At 38.1% G+C, this 21,014-nt stretch overlaps 1 protein-coding gene across 3 annotated transcripts in view; it reads left to right on the top strand.

Annotated features, from left to right (window-relative positions):
* The first annotated feature begins 10,903 nt into the window (after positions 1-10,903).
* Positions 10,904-21,014, top strand: part of ADGRL4 (adhesion G protein-coupled receptor L4) — an 81,821-nt gene continuing 71,710 nt past the window's right edge. For 2 of the 3 annotated variants that reach the window (XM_057408305.1, XM_057408303.1), the window contains exons 1-2: positions 11,050-11,612; positions 13,044-13,193. In XM_057408305.1, coding sequence (XP_057264288.1) covers positions 11,591-11,612; positions 13,044-13,193 — 172 coding nt within the window. In that variant the 5' untranslated portion in view covers positions 11,050-11,590. The other variant, XM_057408304.1, reaches the window with a different exon arrangement.

Here is a 21,014-nt window from a genome sequence, read left to right as displayed (position 1 = left end):
GCTCTGGGACTTAAAGAGCTGCATTCTCAATCCCATCTGGAGAAGTCTCACAAAGGCAGACATCTACAAGATGCTGTTGCAGTAAATAATGGTAATTCCTGCTCCTACACCCCATGCCAAGTCAAAGGAAAAATGTTCTGTGATAGTGACTGAAGACAGTTACCATAAAGGGGGAAAAAAAATGTAATTTCTGAGTTTGTTCTGTGGAGCTTGTAAAAGCCAGGGATGGAAGCTGGTTCCCAAGACTGACCTGTGTGTCACTGCTGTAGTGCAGAGCGAGTATCGGAACTGAAAAGCTGTGTAGTATCCACAAATCAGAATGTATAGCTATCAGCATTGGTAGGCTACTGTTTGAACTAGGAATGCTTCTTAAGAAATGTTAATCACTTTTAGAACAGTCTGTGTACTGTGGGTGCAACATGAGATGAGTGGCAGTCATAAAGAAGAAGCTTGGTTTAGCATGTTTATTTCAAGACAGGTTCTATCTGTAGAATTGTCCTTCTAACCATGTCGTCTTCTATTTCTGAGACGTTCTTCTGTTTATTCTATTTCTTCTTATTTCTCACCCAGTGAAAGCAGTAGATTTGCATAATACCTGTAGGGAACATCCAAACCACCCGGTACATTCCTTGCTTGTTGCTGCTGCTTTTCAAGCTTTTCCTTCTTTGGTATTGTAGGCAACAAGCATATCCCACTGCTTAAATTCTGGGGAGAAAAAGGGTTTCCCATGGATATTCTGTCCCTTCAAATGAACACTAATCAGCTTAGTAGGACTATCACCTTCTCCAGCATAAAATTCTTCAGTGCTGCCTTTCCTCCCAAGATTGTATCCTAGCAGGCATTCACAGCTCGCCAAGTAAAACAGCAATGTTGCACTTTTTGAAAGCAGAGAAATGCCTCCAAGGGGAAAATAAACACAAAACAAACAAACCCAAACCACACACTGCTTTTTACTTCATCCTCCAGATTTCCTTCTCCTGAAACCCAAATGCTACTCCTCCAAGCTACAAAGCCAAATCCATCTGACTGTATGAACGCCAATACAAGATATTATCCTTTTTATACTGAAGACTGCTGTAAGTGAGCAATGTGTCTTCCAGGCTGCTCTCACGGCAGTTTAGAAATGGAGCTGGCAAAACACAGCTGAGTTATGGGAGAAGCATCATGGCAGTTTAACAGCGAGTCTCAGGCCTCCTTCCAATTCTAGGAGGCATCTCATAAAGCACAGTTAGAAAAATCACAGAGCTGACATGCAAAAGTTTGCACTGGGTTCCTTGCCAAAATTGCCAACTATGAAGTCAAACAAACAGAATCTGTAAATGAAATGGTTAACATGGGAATTTCTGTAAATCGGCTTTAGGAAGTGGCGTGGAAGCCCTTGCTTCCTAGAACTGACCTCTTTTCCTCATTTTAAAATCCCATGTAGACAAGCCTAATATGCTAATAAAATATCAAGATACCTTGAAGTTTAGAAGACTTGATTTTTATCCAGAATAGCTTAAATCAGCTTCTTTGGCCTTTCATACCTTACATCAGAGAGCAAGAAATATTAAACATTTCTTATTTCATGCAGCATCTTGAGCACACATAAATATATATTTTTAAGACATGCTTAAAACATCTCTTTCTTATGATGTAGACCAGTGTGAGAACCCTGAGGAAAGAATAAATTACAAACTTGCATAACAACCACGTGTCAGTTTAAAAACCATGCAATAGCTCGGCATGAAGGGAAGAGTTAAGGGATTATATGTGGAAGCAGTAACTCTCAAATTTGTATTATTCTAGGTTTAAGTCCCACCATTATCATTATTTTTAATGGTGTTTTTATATACTGTTGAATAATAGTTTGTCCACATCCTGGCTTTTATCAAAAGAACTGCTTGTGCAGCACTTGTGCTGGCAATAATGTCTAATACAGTTATGGTCACTTAATTAAACAATTTGGAAGTTTACTTTAGATGACATTTAAAATTGAAGTTTCAAGTACTTTATTCTATCATGTTCTCTCTCGGTATTGTTCAGTAAAATGCTGTATTCAAGGAAATCCATGAAATTACAATTCAAAAGCTGTGATAAGAATGGATTAGTTCTGTACCATTTTTAGCTCTCATTACAATTTTTGTTGCAAGACTAAGTCTACAGATTGAGTATGAAGTATATCAGGCTTTAAATTCAGCGATAAGTCATTGTTAGGACAGAGAATTTTGTGATAACACAGGCAGAAGATTAATCCACTCTGATGACAGCCTTGCAAGTCTATGAAGAACAGAACACAGAACAAGATTTATCCATCGCATTGACAAGGACGGTAAGGAGAATGGGAAATGGAACAAAATGAGTCCATTTGCATGACAACCCAAGACTATAATCATATGGTTCCACTCAAATTCTACAGTAATGGACTATAAAGAAAAAAGCATAAACAAGGCACATAATTTAAACTATATTGTACTCATCAACCTTTTCCAGTGTCTGTAGAAAACATAATCAGGGAAGAAAAATTAATTTCAGTCTGGTAAATTACACTTTAAATGCAGAGGGGATACAACAGAATTGTTCAAGCAAAGTTATTCATGTGGCTTTCATAAGTTTGAATAAATTCATTCTGTTCTGTATTCACAAAGATGAGACTATCAAACTAGATCCTCAGCCTGAATAAAGCAGCACAGTTCCTCTGACTCCAGTGAGCTCAAAATCTTCTCAAAATCTCCAAGGAAACTCTCTTCTTGATAGGGAGGCTTTGAAAATACTGAAATAAAAGATAATTTGAGATACCTAGGGGAGAATTTTAAAGAATGGAGATTGCCAAACAGTGTGAAAGATGGAATAGGAAACGTACATGTGCATCTTCCACATCCCTGCAGTTCCCTGAAACTCGCTGGAAAAGTGTGGAACTTCTCACATACATCCATTTGTGTGCCCAGATGTTTCTAGGATCATGGCTGTAAGGCTGTAGGGAAGGGATTTGTGAGCTGGAGTCTGACATACCATCATTTGAATTAAAGCAACAGTGATTTGTGCTAGGATTATAAGATATATACTATATCATCCATATACTATAAATCTATAGTTGTTTTATCCTTTAAGCAATTAAAACAATGCGAGCTAAGGCATAGCATCAAGTAAATATGATGTCATTATTGGAAAGCTCTTAGAAGCTTTGTCTAAAGGTCAAAATCAGAATTACATTACTTAGTCATGAACCTTTGCACTTTCTCATCTGAACAATGGAATCTCATTTTAATTTCCTTTCACTTTAAATACAGGCATTTCTGTGAAGGAAGTTGCATATGAATATCTGCACGTCTCCTTTCTTGCAGCCTTATGAAAAAGAGCTATATCATATGATATAATCAACACTCACTATGCCACATACATATAGCACCAGTTATTTTAAAAATATTTTAAAAAGTTAATCTGAAAACATCTGAATTAGTAAGTGAAGACTTTAGTGTACCAGTTGAAGCAGTACATGAATAAACTCTTTGTGTTTCAGTTCCTTTAAAGAACAAGTCCTACAGCCATGCATAAGCAAGATTTCCACTAATTTTAGCTTGCTAGCAGGAATTTACTTGGGAAGTGCCTGCAATACCTAGGTGTTCAAACACTTAACTACATATGACTGAGGCAAATACGTATTTCTTGCTCCTTTTTGAGCATTGCAGACTATATTCCATTCTGGTTTCATCATTATAATGTGCAGAACAGACCTTAAAACAATTTAGGCTAATCACCAAAAGGCCAATGTTCCTGTGAGTGTGTGTGTGAGAACTTTGAGATTGTGTTCATCTGGAACTTAATGTGGAGTGTAGATGTGAATTTACTGAGGCAGCCAAAGAAGCTCTTGTCCTTATATGCTCACTTAACATAGTATCAATTCTACTTAAAAATAATAATGAATAAAAGATGGAAGCAATCAAATTAAGCTCCTCAACAGACACCTCCATTCTACATCTTCTTAGCATACAGAAGTCAGATCAATTTACTCTCTGCTTGTGCAAAGCTTCTCATGCATTGTGTCACAGTATTGCAAATTCCCTGCCTCATTCACAGGCTTTGCTTCTCTGTTTTCTCTTCCTAGAATCTTTTTGGATCTCAGAGATAACCTTGATCTAGGTTAGCGCTGCTGTGCAATGTGTAACAGAAGTGGTAACAGACTGGATGGCTTCTTAACCGCTATTATAAAATACCTCATCCTTTTATGATCTTGATTTATGACATATCTCATGATGTTTTAGAAACACACAAGGTAATGTTTAAAAAGAAGCTGTGCCTCATGTAACCAGTGCAATCTCTGCTGTATGGGTGAAGGAGACTCTTCTTGAAACGGCTAAGGTCAGCAGGGCCCTGCAAAGTTCACTTACCTTCCTGGGGCTTCATCTGGGTATGTAGCTGCAGAGGAGAGCAGGGATGTTGTGGCTGGCAGCCTCTTAGCAGGAGTTGCAAATGGCTCAATTGACCAACACCAGGTAACACCTGTACAACTAAACCTGTTGGGAGTCCATAATCCCCTGCCAGATGGGACTGAACCAGAATGCCAGGATACATGCAACAGCCAATCCACAAGCCAAAACAGTTGGAAGTATGGGATTGGTCAGGAGCCAGTGCAGATGGCAATGGAGGGCTGGTCAGGACTGCAAGTCTTTGCTTGGCATTGGATGGGTGCTGATACAGATGGAGAATGGGATGTGTCAAAAATGCAGTTCTCTCTACTTGTCTTTATAGAATCTATGCATGAGAAAGGGAGACGTCTTCCAAAATATACTCTTAGCTTCTGGGACTCAGTCCCCTCTCTAGAGGTATCCCCTCTACACCTGAAATTAGAGATTTGACTAGAAACATTCAGCTTAAATTTTGTTTGAAGGAATTATTTGTATACAGGAATAAAATGTGGATTTTTTTTTTGATGCATTTGCACTAATAAATCTTTAGTACTCAATTGTTTGCAGAAAGTGAACAAGGACTAGTCACGAATGCTGTCAAAATGGAATTTGCTTTTAACTTCAAATGAATATTCATGAATAATTTCCTCTACTATTTGCTCACCACTCATATTTAATGATATGGGAAATGGGATGAATAACAAGGTGCTGAAATTTGCTGACAATACACAATTATTTAAGTTAATATAAAACATGGAGCAAAGTAAGGAATTTCAGGAGGAGTTAATAAAACTAGAGTGACTGAATAACAGGATACCAGATGAAGTTCAATGCAGACAAGTACAAGATAATAAACATTGGAAGAAATATTGATGGGGTATGAATTAGCTCTGACCTCTCTGGGTTAGGATAGACATACTGTCCAACAGCAGTGAGGAAGGAAAAATGCCCATGCATCACAGAGTGATGATACAGTTGTTTTTAATGCCAGTGTTTTGTTTTGACTTACAGCACTCTTGGCAGTTCATAGGATGAACTTTCCACTCTAAGTCCTAAATGGTTGTCCAATATTTTCCTCTTCTGAGTATTATTTTGTCCCTCATCACAGTCCTCAAGCATTTTTCCTTCTGAAAGGGTTCTCAGATAGGAAATTCACAAATTCCTGAGGTGTCACCTTAAGAAAAGAGGAAGGAATGCAGCGGAGGCAATGGGGAGTGGTGAGGAAGAAAGAGGTCGAAGGGCTAAGAGGGCTCTGGATATGGCAAGACAGTGAGAAGTGGGGCAAAGCACAAAAGCAGCATAGGGGCGGTGCTTTTAGGAGCTGTTAACCAGGACGTTCATAACTGTGAGGGAGTAAGAGTATGGAAAAGAGCATCTTCTATTACAGCATTGCATACCTCATCTGACCCCAGTGCTCTCCATCCCTGTGGCCACATTTAGATGGTCACACCTCCTCTTCCACTCCCTTTTGGCCTGCCTCTCTGCGAGATATAAACCCACAGCAGCTGGAGCTTCCTGGGAAGTGTATGACCAAATCCTGAGATCCTCACTTAGGATCTAATCATTCCTCAACAGACATGGAACTTAATTCAATAAGGGCACAAACCTTATAATCTGACCATTTTACAGCCTCTTACCCAAGGTAAAATCTAGGATGGTTTTGTGGCATACTGGCCTGCTGGAATATTGCCTGGAGTGTTGCGAGGGTAAAAATCTAGACAGGTTAGGACAGTGACTTGCCACTACTTCAAGTCAAAGAGTTTATGATAGATGAACAAGGAGTGTCAGAACTCCTCTCCCATGTGAGTTAAACAGAGTTAGTTTTTGTCTTCTAAGAGCTTGTCTGGTTATCTGACAGTTAGCATATTAGCACTGCAATGTAAGAGCCCTTCTCTTCTAATGCTCTAGTATAAAATGAGTGTGGATTAAAACAACTGATAATCTGGCATTTCATTGGTGTAATTATTCATGAGTTTCACTCTATCCTGCAGAGATGTGACTACCATTACAAGTACCATAACATGAGCAGTCCCAGGAGAACATAAACAAAATTGGAAATGGAATTACTTTATTCCTTTTAGCTGTGAGGACCTTTATACTCAGCCTGTACATCTCTTCTGTGTTATAGCAGATGTGGAAACAGAGCGCAATTTCAGGGCAGCTAATCTGGCTTTCAGAAACATTGCATTCACTTTAAATTCCCTCATTTCATGACTTCATCCAAGGTAAAGCAAAGAGCAGAAAGAAACTAGCTCTGAGCACTGAAATGTGCAATTTCTTTCAGATGGACATAGCTACGCAGATTTAGTAGGATGTGTGCATGCATATGTTTACGTGTGATTGTGTGTTTATTGCTTCAGAATTGCCTAGAGTTACATCATCCCAGGAGATATATTCAGCCCTGTATGTTCAGATGGAATATGATGTTTGCACATAAAATGATAAGCATTCATGAAGCACTCAGACAGGAAGGTGAGGTGAGGCAGTTATAAAACAGATGCTAACAATACTTTTGAGCTAGAGTCCTCTGAGGTAGGCTGCTGTATGGTAGACTAGTCTGTGTTCAGAAAATGTTTTCCCTGGATTTTTTTTATTTGAAAATAATTGTAACCAACCATGTAAATTCATTATTTTGAGCTGACATTTAAGTACATTTTCAATTGCATCCAGACTTTATTGACTAGAAAAAAAACAACCCTGTAATTGCTCTAGTGACTAGGATAAATGAAATATTTCTGAAGTAGTATAAAGACCATCTAAATTCCTGAAGTGATAGGATTTGGTATGGAATCCATAAATGGATTTAATATTAAAAAAAAATAGAAAGCATCAGAGAAAAAGCTTTATCCAAGACATTTGTGCATCCTCAGTCTGTTTTATATCCCATTTTCCTTTTGGCAGCAAAGCTGGTGGTTCAAATGAAGAGTCATTTATCAAAAAAAGCAAAGGCTGAAAGGGAAGGTCATGATCATCTTATTATTATTCATATCAAATATATATAAGCCCAATTCAGTAACTGATACATATATGTGCTTATGTGATAGAGATAAATTAAGTGTATGCATGTGCATGCGGCTGTTCTGCATGCACAAAATGGATTATGTTGAGCACAATGTTGATGGGTTAGATACCAGAGTCTGAGGGTGCTGAATATATGTGGTACCCAGTGACAAGGAAACTGAAGATCTATGAACCCTACAGGAGCACTCAGGGTCTCTCAGTCTGATGCACACTCTTACCACCCCCTCTCAGTATGATCCATAGTGGTCTGAAAGTGGGGTCTGCAACCTCTGGCAGATAGATTTATAAGATGACAATCAGATGACATCCTTTGGCTCTTCTTAAGTATCTACTGGCATACTTACCTGCTAATTTGAGAAAGAAATACAGATCCTTACATACCACACTTGTTTTTCCCTGGTGTAATATAAAACTACAAATGTAGACAGAATCTTTGGCATATATCCAGCTAGCAGTCCAATTTTGATCACACCAAAGGAATAAATGTCTTTCATAGAGTTGGTCATGTTTATGTTAATTTAAAACAAGCACACCTAATACTAGCACTGTTCAGTTTTACTTCCTTTGTTGGTACTATAGGCAGTTTCCAGAATTAAAGCAGTTTTTTTATATTTATCTTTTGAGAGCTACCTGAGACTGAGCTCTAGGAAATGTTAACTTTCTTCCCTCATCAGCTGTGGGTGTTAGTTTTGCAGCATTGTCTGCACAATCAGGATCCCAATTACCTTTAAGCCACTGTGAATAAATGCATTTCTTCATGATAAAAGCTTGGAAAATATCCGGTAATTTCTGAGAACAGGCTGATGTCTATCAGTTCACCACCAAAAAAAAAAAAAAAAAAAGCACAAAAAACCAACAACCTTGAGAATTCTACACTCACAGTGCAATAAGATGTTGTAATCACAGTGATCGGTAATCAAAAAATGTGTGGTTTGAAGTCAAGCATGTTAGCCTGTGTATATTCATGTCCTCTTAACTCGGTCTTGCAAAGATAAATGAGCCTATTTATAAAACAAACAACACATTTAAGTCTAGAATTGAGGCTTTTGCTTCCCACATTTAAGAATGGAAAAGCTGTCTTTTGGAGTGTTTCCATAAACCATTTATTTTTAATGCTTCTTTATTTTGAGGCAAGCAGGGGTGGATTCTGCAGTACTGACATTCCACATTCTTGCACCATTTGACTTAGTTTAGACTATTCTCCAGTCTTCCAGGAATATGCATGTTTGTGCATGTCCCTTCTCCCTGCCTGTAAAGACAGACATCCTTCAGTTTTGTGACACCTCAATATTTTATTCTCAGTGTATTTTGAAAATTTTGACAGTACAAATTTGAAAGTGTCTGCTTTCTTATGTGTTCATCTGCTCATCTCCACTTGTTTAACTCTTTATCCCTGTGTGCCAATAGATATTATCAGTAAATCCTCCTGGTTTAATCTCTAAAATGTCTCAGAAATCTCCCCTTTCTTCTTCATTCTCCCCCTAAAATATTTGTCAAGTCCATCCTTCTCCACATCCATGCCTACTACGACCTTGCTGTCTTCAGCCTCTAAATGACACTCACATTAGCCAGTTTTTAAAGTAGTCTAATGCAAAAGTAATCCACTGCTCCCAGTATTGAGATCTCATTAAGATATTCCTAAATCCCTCTTCTTCCCTGTCTCCCTATTGCCTTCTAAATCTGATCGAAGCTCCTTTTATCACCCAGTTCCTCTTAACCTAACCTTCCTTCTTCTGTCCTTGCTCTGTTCTTTGACATCTTTCTTCTTTATGCACTCCCTCCTCACAATGTAAACCATTTCCCAATTAGACCTATGGACTGCCTTTGACGTTGTCCATTATGCCTGTGAGTGGAGTAAGTAGTTTAACAATGTTATTCCAGATGGAAACTATTCTGATGTGATTTGCATATTTCTCTTGATAAGTTTGGATCATTGACTACTAAAAAGCAAGTTGTCATGTGTTTTTCTAGCAGAAAGGAAAGGAGGCATTTGTCTCCTTATAGTGAGATTATGGCTTTTTTCTGAGTCATCCACAACTTCTCTGTAGCCCTTGAATCAGAAAAGGAATTAAAGTTTTAACTATAAATTTACTATCACTATGGTTCATGAAATTGCTGTCTAACCAGTCTATCCAAACAGCCCTTGCAAGAAGCTGTTGTCTAAATGAAATAGAAATGTATATCTCTGACTTTTAGAAAATATATTTAAAGCTCTTAAGACCTGAATTTTAGCTTGTAACTTCTCTCTCTCTTCACTTACTCATTGTTAAACACATCTTAGCTTGATTTTGGGGAGTAAAAAGACAAAGGGCAATAAGATATAGTTTCTGCATTATAGGTTTCCAAACCCAGCCCTTACTTAGATGAAATTAGCAGCAGGATCTGTAAGTTAGTACAGACAAGCAAAGCTTACAGTTTAACGTGTCAGCATGAAGGACAGGACATTCAGATCAGAGCTCCACTCAATCCATCTGATTTTCTGTTCCTCTGAGTCTCTGTGCATCAGATTACGGGAAAACTTAACAAAACAATCTAACTCCTAGTCCCTTCCTCTCTTCCCCTTTAAGTCCTACCCCCTCAAAAAAATCAAACAAGAGAACAGTCTTCCTACACCTGGACCCTTTGTTCATTATTCTGTGGTTCAACAAAATTAACATCCGGTTACTGGAGTTTCCTCTCTCTTTGACAAGGTGCTACAGAAGTATTTTGTGCCAGCCAGACACCTACGTGCTATTTCTACATGCCTCGAAACACCCTGGCCCAAGTAGAGTTTAACTCATTGAACTCCAGCCAGCAGGAAGCTGGAAAGTGATGGTGAGCAAATAGTTCCTAAGAACTTTAGAAAAAATGTTGCCACTTCTACAGGTAATTCTTAAAAGCAAGCTGATGCTTTCTTGTCAGTTCCCTGCCAAAGTTCCAACCCCAGAACTTTCTTGTCAGACATGAAATATTTTGTCACACTGATTTTCCATAGCCTCACATACATTTTATTTAGTTTAGAGAGATCCTCCACTCATCCAGCAGCATGCTTTTTTGTGCATGTCCCTTGGCTTCCATCTATAAAGACAGGCATATCTCAATGCTCCAGTTTTACAGAGCTTCAGCATGTAAGTCATCATCTCTGGGAAGCTGGGTAATGACAGTATCCACATCAACTATAACAGGATTAGAGAAAATGATGCCATGTCCACGCATAATGTAAGTACATGCTGAGGTCTCATCAATTAGGGTACTATAATGAGGACAGAACTGCTCTCACGTTTAACACAGAAACATGCTAAACCTATATTGAATATGTCCTATTACACAACACCCTGTTTCAGTCCTACGAACTTCTAGAAACTTTGGCTTCATCAGCTCCTGAGATTCCTGGCCGTACAGTTCCTTCCTGCCTCTTTCCTCCCTGCCTATACGTCTTTGTTTTTCTCACAAAGCAGAGTTCAGTGGATTTCCTGTACCTCCCTCACCAACCATTATCCTTAAGGCAGCATTGCTTGGCTGCAGTAAGGACCTATCTCAAAACTGAAGAAAGCGGTAGAAAGAACAATTGCAGTCAGTCAAGACTGTCTCAAAAAGAAAACAACAGAAAAAAAAAACAGGTCTTGGGGCTCACATATATTCAGCTCACCAGGAAAAGGTGGAAGGAAGCTTGTAGACCATTAACTTCAAGCTCGTAAACCCTGAGGTAGTTACTAATATCCTCCACCTCTTCCTCACTCTCCCTGATCTGCTCCACCATTCTTCTGCTACTCCTTTATTACTTCTGCAACCAGGCTTCAGCTCACCCCTTCCAGCTTCATCCTCCCTCTGTCCTAGGCACTACTCCAGGCACAAGGTCCTTTAGCCCACTCAGCCCTGAATCTTCTCTGATATCCCTTGCAAGACCCAGGCTTCTGCTTCTCTTTTACTTTCTCATTTATTCCCTTAATTTATTCCCTACTTGCCAGAAGACTCAGTCCTAAGCCCCTCCTGACCCTTCCTGTCCTGCCTGTGAGTCTCAGGAGCTTTTGGAAACGTGAAGCTTGGGAAAAAGGGCAGTGTCAGGGCTGAGCCCACAACAGCACGTCGCTTTCCTGATAGGCATGTGTACATATTTTGCACATGTTCATACATTTTAAGGAAGGGAATTTTTTCTGTGACACAGGGGCTCTGCACCAGGCACTGCACAGCAAACAGCATCACCAATGAAACTGCTTCCATTCCTAGGTAGGTGAAATCTCCTTCCCTGGGGAGCGAGTGGCAGGTGGGAAGGGAGTGGGGTCTGGCAAGGAGAAAGGATGTGTTGGAGGTGGTGGAAAACTGCTGGATACATGGGACTGAAACTCCCTTTAGCTCTGATCAGGGCTGCTACTAGATTCAGTAATTACATGGTTAGGATCATTCCAAACCCAAATCCCACAAATACCAGCCTTTATCTCACTGTGGGTTTTGTTCTGTAAAAAACAGAAACATTGTGGGGTTCTGTGGGCTTGTGGTGTGTTTATTATTTTTTTTTTCCCCCTCTCCATCTGCTTGGGAGAGGTTTAGATTTCACAAGTTATGAACAGTAAAATGTCAACAGAATCACACAGGTTTTTGTTTTAATCTCTGGAAAATGGTTTCCTCTCTCAAAAATAGAGGGAAAAGATGAAACTTGGTGATAACTAAATCAATATGGATTACATATAATTGTAAAAAAAAAAAAATAGTGTGTAAGTTTTAGTCTTTTGCATATTTTGAGACATTTTAATTCGTCCAAGAAAACAGTGCCTCAGTGAGATTTCCTGAAGCAAGGAGACCTGTAGTTGTAACAGTAGGCTATCGACAATGATATTTGGGTAGGGAAAAACAAGACTTCATCCAAAAGGATCTTTGTGTTCTGCAACTTCCATGGTGTTCTACTAACGATTTATGAATTAAAAATTAAAAAACTTACTTTCCCTTCTGAGTTAGCTGCTTCATTTTTAACCTGTTACAGGGTGTGTATAATTATAATAGTTTCCTTAAAGGGAGAGATTCCTTTTTTCTTTGTGTGGAAAACCATACGTATTCATGCTGTGGGAAAGTAGATATACCCTTTAGGAGTCATCCTATGTATGGAAAAAAGAAGACAAAACTGTCATAACATAGAAACAGTATGTTAAGAGATTAGCTTTAAATAGTCTGGATAAGTTTTTAAACCCTAATATCATAATGCTGTAAATAGTATGACATGTCATTTTAATGTCTCAGACCATGCATATGTGTTAGCTACACAGGTATGGAAGTGCTTATAAAAATAAAAATTCCCATTAGGAGAACTCTGGTATTTTTACTTGATATGTATAGGGCAGCTTGGATTACACTCAATACGTAATTCAGAGTACAAATAAATGTCTCTGCTTTACTGAGTACTAAGAGAGCATTGAAAGGTTTTCAAATGTTTTCCCCAAATCACTGAATAACTTCGATGTTGTTTACCAATTTTATACTGGTTGAGTACATACACAGTATCTTAATCTACAGTGTCTGCTGTTTCTAGCCCTTGGATAGTTTTACCAGAGAAGTCCCTATAATTGGTGGCCCTTGCCCCATCCTGTGATATAATGGGTCCATGATGATAAGTTTACTGGAATACACCAATTTTGTGGTCATGACTCTGATTTTCCTTTGTTCCAGTTCTGATTTCCAGTCTGCTGGACTATGGCTATACTTCTGCAAGCTGCAACATGACATGCCACAAAGATGCCAGGTGTGAAGTTCAGGGTGGGACAACAGGTTGCTATTGCTCCCAGGGATATACAGGAAATGGCATAACATTCTGCTACGGTAAACAGATTTTACCTATATGCATCTTTGTTATGTTTTTGCTTGAAAAACTTACTCAAGAGCTCATTAGCTCAAAGATTAAATCTTATGTCTCAACACCTTACACTAACATGTTCTCAAAGCCAAAAACTTTGTTTCTGAAAAATTCTACAACTTACTCTCAGTCTAATATTTTAATATAGCATACGATGCATCTCAGTTGAGTATAATATGTTTTCCAGCTTTTCTTTCCCATGGGAGATGCTCATGTATTTTCTCTGATTCAGCTTCAGCAATTTCCCTTGTGACTCAGGATTTCTGAAGCATAGAGTTGACATGACTGCCACATTACAGCCCTCTCATCTCATCCACACATACACAACACTAGACCACTCTTCCCAGCAGCTGATCACGATCAAAAACACAGCTCCTGGGCCACTCTAGAGGACTGTGAACATTTTTGTGCCACAGAGACATGCCTGCATATGAGGCAAACGTTAATTTTTCCACTACATCTGAAGAAAAGGACGATATCCCTGCCTGTATTTTTGAGTTGTCCTCCACTATGAGTAGCTCTAGTACCTATTTCTTCTATTAGATAGCTATGCCCAGCTGAAAGCAGGCTGAATTCGTATGAATCTTCTAAATTTTAAGTGTCCTGATAAATAGTTATAAATATTAAGCATCCTTTTGATCAGGTTTTTTGTTTCACGCATCTTGGGAAATTTAGCAGTAACAGAGGCACTTCAGTTAAGTATTTGCATAGGTAAGTGGCCCACGTTTAGTTTGGATTTTTATAGCTCACTTGCTATGGTGTACTTGGAATTTTGCTTGTTTTAAGAAAATTTAGAAAGCAAAGACATTTTCCCTAAGAAAGCTGCCTACCCTTTTATAAGCTGGAAATGTTTAGAGAGAAATAAAGGTGGCTAAAATAATAAAGAGTAAGGAATTAAAAAGAAAAAAGAAAAAAAGAAAAATTTTGTTTGGAAGAGACCTCTGGAGGTCATCTGGTTCAGCTTCCCACTCAGAGCAGGTCCAGCTTAGAGAAGGTTACTCAGGGACCTGTCCAGTGAGATTTGAGTATCATAAAGAATGAAAACTACATACATCTCTGGGCCCCCATTCTAGTATCTAGCATGGTAGACACGTGACTAGGTAGCCTAGGCAAAATAAGTGTGATGACTACTATATTTTTGAAAACTTTTTTCAATATCTAGTTGTGGTTTCTCTTATTGTAGCTTGTAACTTTTGCCTCTTATGTACATTTCAAACAATAGTTTAGCTTCATGTCCCCTCTAAACCCCCATAGCCTCCCATTAGGTGGCTGTAGAAAACAATAATTTCCCTCTTGCCTTGTCTTCTTAAGCCTGAAAAAACACTGTTGCCTGAGCCTCTTCTTTGCATCACTTGTCATGTATTCACTAAACATATTTCTTAAATTTAATGCTGGCCTTGCCCTAAATATAGGTCAATCATTATTTGTCTATCGAGCTGGTCAGAGAGAAATAAGAAGAAATGGCCTTCACTACACTAGTATTGTATTTGCACTAATTCAGTTTTACTACCATGAGTAAGCTGGTTGATTTGAAAGCTAAATGTACATTATGTTTGCAGAGTCAGGGGCCTATGCTTGTGAATAATGCAGAGAAAGAATTAAAACAAGTCAATTTTTAGCAATGCTCCCTGAAACAGATCAAACCAGGATTTATTTATCTGCCATGATGCAGTATCCTCTATGTTGTGTGTACTTTTCTAGAAAGTTATGATTATGAATCATTAATTATATTTACAGTAAGATACCTGTTGTTCTTCATTGACATCACTGATGTTCTTAAATCCATCCATTATATATGTACCTAGTATAGTGCTATTAAATCCATTTGTGTAAGGGTAGATTTATCTTACCTTCCATGTTCTTTTTCCTCATACAGTATATTTTTCTTACATTCTCTTTTGCCTGTATTGTTTTTAGGGAAATCTACATTCAAACTTCATAAAAACTTTTATAGAGCATGTAAAGAAAACTCAGTAGAGTGAAATATACATTTGCAGATCTTGTCAATCAATTAATTGTTTATTAAGAATTATACTGTTTGGAGACTCAATCTTTAAAATGAAATTTGCAATGTCAGCCCAGGCAAAACAGCTACTAGATGTATTAGTGGTGCTTTGCAGTTGAGCAGCAATGGTTTGAAGCAAGCCTTACATCAGGAGAATGTTTTCTTTGGTAAAATACTTCAACAACCCACCAAAGTCACTTACCCTCTAGCCAAACAACAAAGCTTGTATCAGAACTATGTGGCTGTTGCCCCTGAAAGAAAGGCAACATTTCTCTGGAGCAGCATGTTCCATGGTGCATTGTTAATATTGCGCAGTCGTTCTTTAATAGCATAAACAAGAAACCTGGATTTTAATTGGGTAGGTTCTAAAAAAGATTAGAAATACAGGCCAAACTCTATCATAAATAGTATAAAGCTACCTTCAAAGGAGATCATCAATTAGTTGCTAATACAGTAATTTTCTAGCAAATATATATAATACTTTGTGTTTACATATTTGCCCTTTTAGTGATTTAGATAAGTTGTGAGAGTCATAATTACTGTCAACAGCATTAGTAATTTTGCATAGCACAGAACCAACTTCATTGTGCTTATCCTGGTGTACCATTAAAGCAGAACTGTTGTTTCGAGGGTTTATTCTGGAACAAGCAATTTAAATTCTTTCTCCTTGTAAAAATGTTGGAGAACAAAAAAATTCTAGTTCTTGTGTTAGTCCACTTAAGCCTGTAGCTGGAAAACTGTCCCTTTTTATTTATAGGTACTCCCAATGTTTTTAAAAGGTTTACGTTTTTTTCTCTACTTTCACTTGCTTGTAACACCTCTTAAATACTTGTAAAAGTTATTTCTTTCCCAGCTCTGTCTTTTCAATGTGATGCACTTAGACATTTTCCCTTGAGTTTACTGTGTTGCAAAAGGCAATAATGCCCTGTTACATTTATTTCCTAGCACCATTATTGGTGAATCATGAATCACTGATGTCAGCATACCTTAGGAATCGGGTTTGTTAGTTTTTACTTTGCTCCCTTTGCCAGCTGGCTAAGTGACTGTAGAGAGCTCAAGATTATTGGATTTGCTGTGTATAGATAAAGACATATAGATATGAATTTAATTTCCTGGTGTCAAAGTCATGGCTTTTAAAATAATTATCCTCTTACAATCTTTCCCACAAGATTTCAACCACCATAAATTAGGTCATATTTTGGACTTTCCAAAGGCAAACTTTGGCCAGACTAACAATAAACTAATCCTCTTCATAATCTCATTGTCTTCAGTAAGAGTATGTGCAGGAATGCACATAGTCAGGAGAATAACTGATTGTAGGATCTGGCCTCTTTTGTATATTGGAGTTATAACTTACGTAGCAATAAATTCCTTCCGTACAATATCTTCCAGAAATCAATAAATGAGTCACTTTGTCAAGCTTTAAACCTCTGAAGTACAAAATACTGCGCCATTCTTCTTACTACTTCTTTGGTATTAATATTCCTTGCTTAGGTAGTATTAGATGAGAGAGAGCAACCTCTGAAAATATAATTATTTGCCTCTTAGGATTCCATTCTTGGGCAGATGTGTGTTCTGAATGTAATGCATGGGGCTTTAGGTTCATGTTATCATACACCTAATTGAAGTAGCACAGCTAGAGCTTTCGGCATGAAAGTAAAAAATATCCAGATAAGACTGATTTATAGACAAGTTAACTTTCTTTTGTGCAAAAATGCCATGGAATTTGTGCAGATAAATAGCATGCATTTACCTCTTTTGTAAATCCATCTCTTTATATAAAGAGTTGGCCATATAGATTAGGTGTTGCTCATAATTCCAGCTTTCTTCCAAAAGAAAATGAAATGAAACAAAAAAAAAATTCAAATCCTTTAGAGAAGATTGGGGTGGAAGTGAAACTTCATAGAAGCCAATATTTTATTTTTAAAACAGAGGGAAAAATTATTTGGCATTATTGATGCTTTCCTAAGCAGCTCTGCTGTTTCAGTACTGGCTGTTTCTTGATTGCTGACTGCCAATTTGCTGCTTTGCTGGCACACTGCAGGAAATTAAAGTAAACAGTGTGATCACAGTGTTTACTTTAACTTTGTAAAATACGGAAGAAAAATGAAGCAGTGTTGTTTGTTCCAGGAGGGTAGGCAGGCAAGCAGGAAAAGTCTGAACACAATATCCCTCCCAGATATCCCCACACAATATTCCCTTGTAAATGTCACTTGCAAATTATACTACAAAATTAATCAGTCTTACTTGCAAAATAGTTACAGCTCTTCCAGAAATAGTGAGCAAGGATGTAGGCTATCAAAGAAACTGTATACTGAAGCAAGGCACTGACTCTTTCTGAAGTGCAGTGTAAGAGGATTTATCATTTTCCAGAGGCAAAAAATACATCAGTTCAAAGTGGTATTTTATATCAAAATACAGAATCCCTGTTAGAACACAGGTCAATTTGTGTAAACTCAGCTGAATCAAATTGAAAGTCTACTCAATATCTGAACACAAGCATATTTTCTTGTTTTACTGAGGGTCATGCGACCAACTCTCTGGCTTTTGACAGCTGTAAAAAGGAGCTTTCCTGTGATACATCAGCTCTTTGCTCTAAGGTGATGTCACTGTGTCCCACCATCAACTTTCATTGCAGTCACTGAATTTGTTTTGATTCACTGATGTCACCATTGCCATTCTAGAACCCCCAATGGGTGTGTAGTTTTGTGGGAATTTTTACCTCTTAAATTAACAATACCCTGTAAAACCACTGTGTATAATCATTTCATTCTATCCATAAATGTCCTTCAATAGAAAGTAATCTAACCAAAATGCTGGTTCACCGGAAGAGAATTTTTTTTATTACCAGCAGGCATAAATCACTGGATGTCACTTCTGTGTTTACCAAATAGTTTGAAATCACTGATATGGAAGATCCAGTCCACACGCTTCCTAAATCCATTTCACTGCTCTCAGTTACCACAAGCTATGAAAAGGCAAATTGCAGCTGCTCTAGCATAGCACAGCAGGAGAAAGATTTGTCTTAGCCAAACATAAATAACAGGGCTCCACACAGTGGGTGACAGCTTGGAAAACCTGGGATGTGCTATGCAGGAGGCCAAAGCAGACCACTGATTCCCAGCCCTTTTTATATACTCCTCATAACCTCTAGGCTCATCTCTCACTCTTCCTTACACTTTTTCCTCTTCCCTCCTTATCCTGTCTCTCAGTCTCTCCTGCTTTGCCTCCAAATTCTGCTGGATCTATTACACATTTTTAGGGTGGAGCATGGTAAATCTAAAGTGTGGGCTGTGTGAAAGGGCTGAAGTCATCTTTGAATTCAGAATTCCTGCTCTAGGTTTAGGTGTCTGGCTTTCTGCTGATCCCAAGAAGCATTAGGAGGCACTGTCCTGTTTGTTGCATATGTAGATATTATATTTAATTAAGCCCACACCTTCAGGGTTCCTCTACAGGGAACAGAAAGTTTCCTTCCCTTCCATCTCTTCATCAGTCTGTATCATCTTCAGTGTAGCTGAATGTCTTTCACCTTTTCTTGAAGTGCAGAGAGTGACAGCTGAGCTGTGAGATGTTACCCAAGTGAGGTATCTTGATCTCACATTTTGGACTGTACCTGTAGGCAGATCATGAAATTGAAAAGCCTGAAGAAATTATTGAGGAGGATTTGATACCCTGGTTCATAACAGTCCACTTGCCTGGGAAAGCATGGGTGTTAATGTTAACGTAGCAGGTTCCTGGCTGTTTGTGGACCTACGGCTATATGTATGGCCTTTTTTCATGCAAGGTGCTACAATTTTCTGTGAATTGGGTAAGGTTTTACTGGTTATAATTTATGTAGACTGCTGGGGACTAACCAGCAGTTGCATGGTTGCCTTCTAGTTGCAAAAGACAGAGCTATGAGAAAAAACAAAGAAAAGAGGAAAAACAGAAAAGCATCTTTCTTCTTCTCTGTGGTTTTTGTTTATATTTTCTTGAAATGGAACTTTGAGCATGACTGAAATGCAGTAATGCATTTTTTGAATGGGCCAGGAAGAAGCCAAAACTTCCTCTTGTTACATCTTTAATAGTATCCAGTCTCTCTTTTAAATTAGTCCTGTTTGTATCTAGAAAGGATTTAAAGATGGGTGTAGATGATGTGGTAGAAAAGAGTTATTTGTCTCTCTCAAAAATGTACCCAAACTTTCAAGCTGATCAGCTGTACATGGATGGTTTCTTGCTTGTTTAAGTCAAAATGTGTTTTAACCCATGCCAAATAATTCTAATTTCCTTTCTTGAGAAAATACTCTTTTCATCTTGCTTTATGGTACTAAGAATCAATCAATATGTTACATGTTTAGAGTCTGTGGAAAAATTCATTTAAGGAGCTTTAAACTTGTTATTTCAGAGTCTGCTTACTTTGTGTTTACCAGAGACATGACTCACTTCCTGTATCTCTAGCATCTGAAGCAGTCCAGATAGGTCCGGCAGTAACAAAACATTCTTCTCACTTGTTGGTTTGAAGTAAAAGGATGAAAGATATTTCCAGAACATGTATGCTCATACATGTTTATTAAATGTACGCACATGTGTGTGCGGGGACATATGTATGAGTAGGTACGTGGATAAAAACCAACCTTTTCCATGCAAAAAATGTAAAGCAATCTCAAAATCATCAGTTTTACTCATTCTGTGGTTGTATAGTTTAAGTTAGCTTTTATTAAGACTGGGATTTATGGGAAAGAAGTTGCTTCCATAAATTCCTCTTCCTTGAGATATCTTCTGCACCTAGGTTTGTGTATGATAGAACCCACTACAGCCATCAGATTCTGCAGCTGCCTTTGGGGCTATAAAGTTAGTGTTACCCACTTAACAAGGAAAGAATCATAAGGAATTGCACACAGAAGAGATGATGATGTCATTTCCACACATCTACATTAATTTGCATATAATATCCTAGCAGTCTGGCATATTCATTTTACTTCTCTCTCTGTCCAATAATTCACATAGTTCAATAGTGACAAAGTGTTCTGTTTTTTGTTTGTTTTTGCTGTTTTATTTGTTTGTTTTCCTCTTGCAGAATAAACTGGCCAGGAGTGGTGAAGTTGTCTGTAACCTCATTTGAAATGTGTAATTTATCTAGGATGATATGTAGGTGCACAATTTTTCTGTGTATGACTGTGAAAAATTGCCGACTGAGCTGTTGGCAGACAGAATATCAAACCCAGCTCAGCCCTGTTTGTATGAAAAGGTTTAAGAAGGTAATTGACACTTTGGGCCTCTATTTGCCAAAGAAAGAGATAATGACTTCCCCAAGAAGATTAGAATCTAACCAAACATTGTGCTCTAAATATAGAGCACAAAGCCAGGTGATGTTTGCGAAAATGCTGCTTGGCTGCAGGAGGAGGGGGGGCCTGAAGGACTGCAATTTTGCACTGTATATTTTTAAGGTACACAGATTTAATTTAGAGATTATGGCTCGAAAATGAAATTTACAGTATGTGTGTTTTTCAACGATAAGAAATTGATTTTGTGACCTTGGTACACACTAATTGAAATATCTGGCACTGTGTTTTGCTGAGGTTAAAGGAAGCTATATATGCCTGGAACCACATTCTTCTTTCACCTTGAACTGCACAGCTAATCGCAACCACAATCACTAGCAGGAAGGAAGCTGCTATTTCGCTGTGGTACAAGGAAGTTGAATAATCTCTGTTCATTGTCTAATGGATAGGTTGTTTTGTGTTTACTTCAGGTTAAGTTTAAAAGATTCACATTAACTTCAAATGGAGACTTCTGGTGGAAT

The sequence above is a fragment of the Pezoporus wallicus genome, unplaced genomic scaffold (genome assembly GCF_028554395.1).
Source record: "Pezoporus wallicus isolate ANWC-B61680 ecotype Strahan unplaced genomic scaffold, APGP_CSIRO_Pwel_v1 contig_4238, whole genome shotgun sequence".
Taxonomy (NCBI): Eukaryota; Metazoa; Chordata; class Aves; order Psittaciformes; family Psittacidae; genus Pezoporus; species Pezoporus wallicus.
The sequence above is the reverse complement of the archived record's forward strand: the minus strand, read 5'-3'. Positions and strand labels throughout refer to the sequence as shown.